This window comes from Poecilia reticulata, unplaced genomic scaffold (genome assembly GCF_000633615.1).
Source record: "Poecilia reticulata strain Guanapo unplaced genomic scaffold, Guppy_female_1.0+MT scaffold_314, whole genome shotgun sequence".
Classification (NCBI taxonomy): Eukaryota; Metazoa; Chordata; class Actinopteri; order Cyprinodontiformes; family Poeciliidae; genus Poecilia; species Poecilia reticulata.
Window position 1 is genome coordinate 62,612 of NW_007615089.1, and position 955 is coordinate 63,566.

Below are 955 nucleotides of genomic sequence, written 5' to 3' on the forward strand. Positions count from 1 at the left end.
TGTGGTTTCCTGCTCTATGAAAACATCTACATCAGCATCGGCTTCCTGTGCTGCATCAGCATGGACCGCTACCTGGCCGTGGTCCATCCTCTCAGGTAGRTCCGCCGGAACCGTTTCMCTCCGGCTGCTTCACGCCACATGGAAAACCTTTCTGCCTCCCCTCTCCAGGTTTACCTCTCTCCGCTCTATGACTGCGGCATGGATCGCCAGCGCCACCATCTGGCTTAAAGAGGTAGCAGTGGGTGTGGTTTTCTTTCGCCACAAAGAGGTGAGCAGAGACCAGACCAACCAATCGGTGTGCTTCGAGCATTACCCCATGATGCCGTGGGAATACCCCGTCAACTACTACCGCTTCAGCGTCGGCTTCCTGTTCCCGCTGGCCATCCTGTCCGTAAGAAACCGCCGCCGTCCGCTGTGACCTGCTGTGACCTTCTGTGATCCATTCTGACCTCCTGTGACAAGCAGTGACCCCCTGTGACCCTCTCTGACCTCCTGTGACCTCCTGTGATCCACTCTGACCTCCTGTGACCTTCTGTGATCCATTCTGACCTCCTGTGACCCTCTGTGATCCACTCTGACCTCCTGTGACCCTCTGTGACCCTCTCTGACCTCCTGTGACCAGCAGTGACCCCCTGTGACCCTCTCTGACCTCCTGTGACCCTCTGTGACAAACTGGTCTGCTCTGATCCAGATCAAACTGATCCCGCTCCAGGAGCCTCAGAGGTCATCACAGTTAACCTCCAGCCAGGTTCTTGACCTCTGGTTACTTTGGACAGAGCTGCGTCTTCGATGATCAGATCCCACTGAATGCGACCAGTCAGACGTCAAAACGACCCGCAGAAGAACAGCGCGGTGGTCAAGATGGCCGCCATCTCTGATGGATTGTAAAGATGCAGAGCAACACGGACAGCAGATGGTCAGGAAGCTGATAGAAAGCTAACAGCAACGGCCTTTG

At 55.6% G+C, this 955-nt stretch overlaps 1 protein-coding gene across 1 annotated transcript in view; it reads left to right on the forward strand.

Annotated features, from left to right (window-relative positions):
- The first annotated feature begins 6 nt into the window (after positions 1 to 6).
- Positions 7 to 955, forward strand: part of LOC103460866 (ovarian cancer G-protein coupled receptor 1-like) — a 6,528-nt gene continuing 5,579 nt past the window's right edge. The window contains exons 1-2 of the mRNA XM_017303509.1: positions 7 to 95; positions 169 to 391. Coding sequence (XP_017158998.1) covers positions 61 to 95; positions 169 to 391 — 258 coding nt within the window. The 5' untranslated portion in view covers positions 7 to 60. The remainder of the gene's footprint in view (positions 96 to 168; positions 392 to 955) is intronic.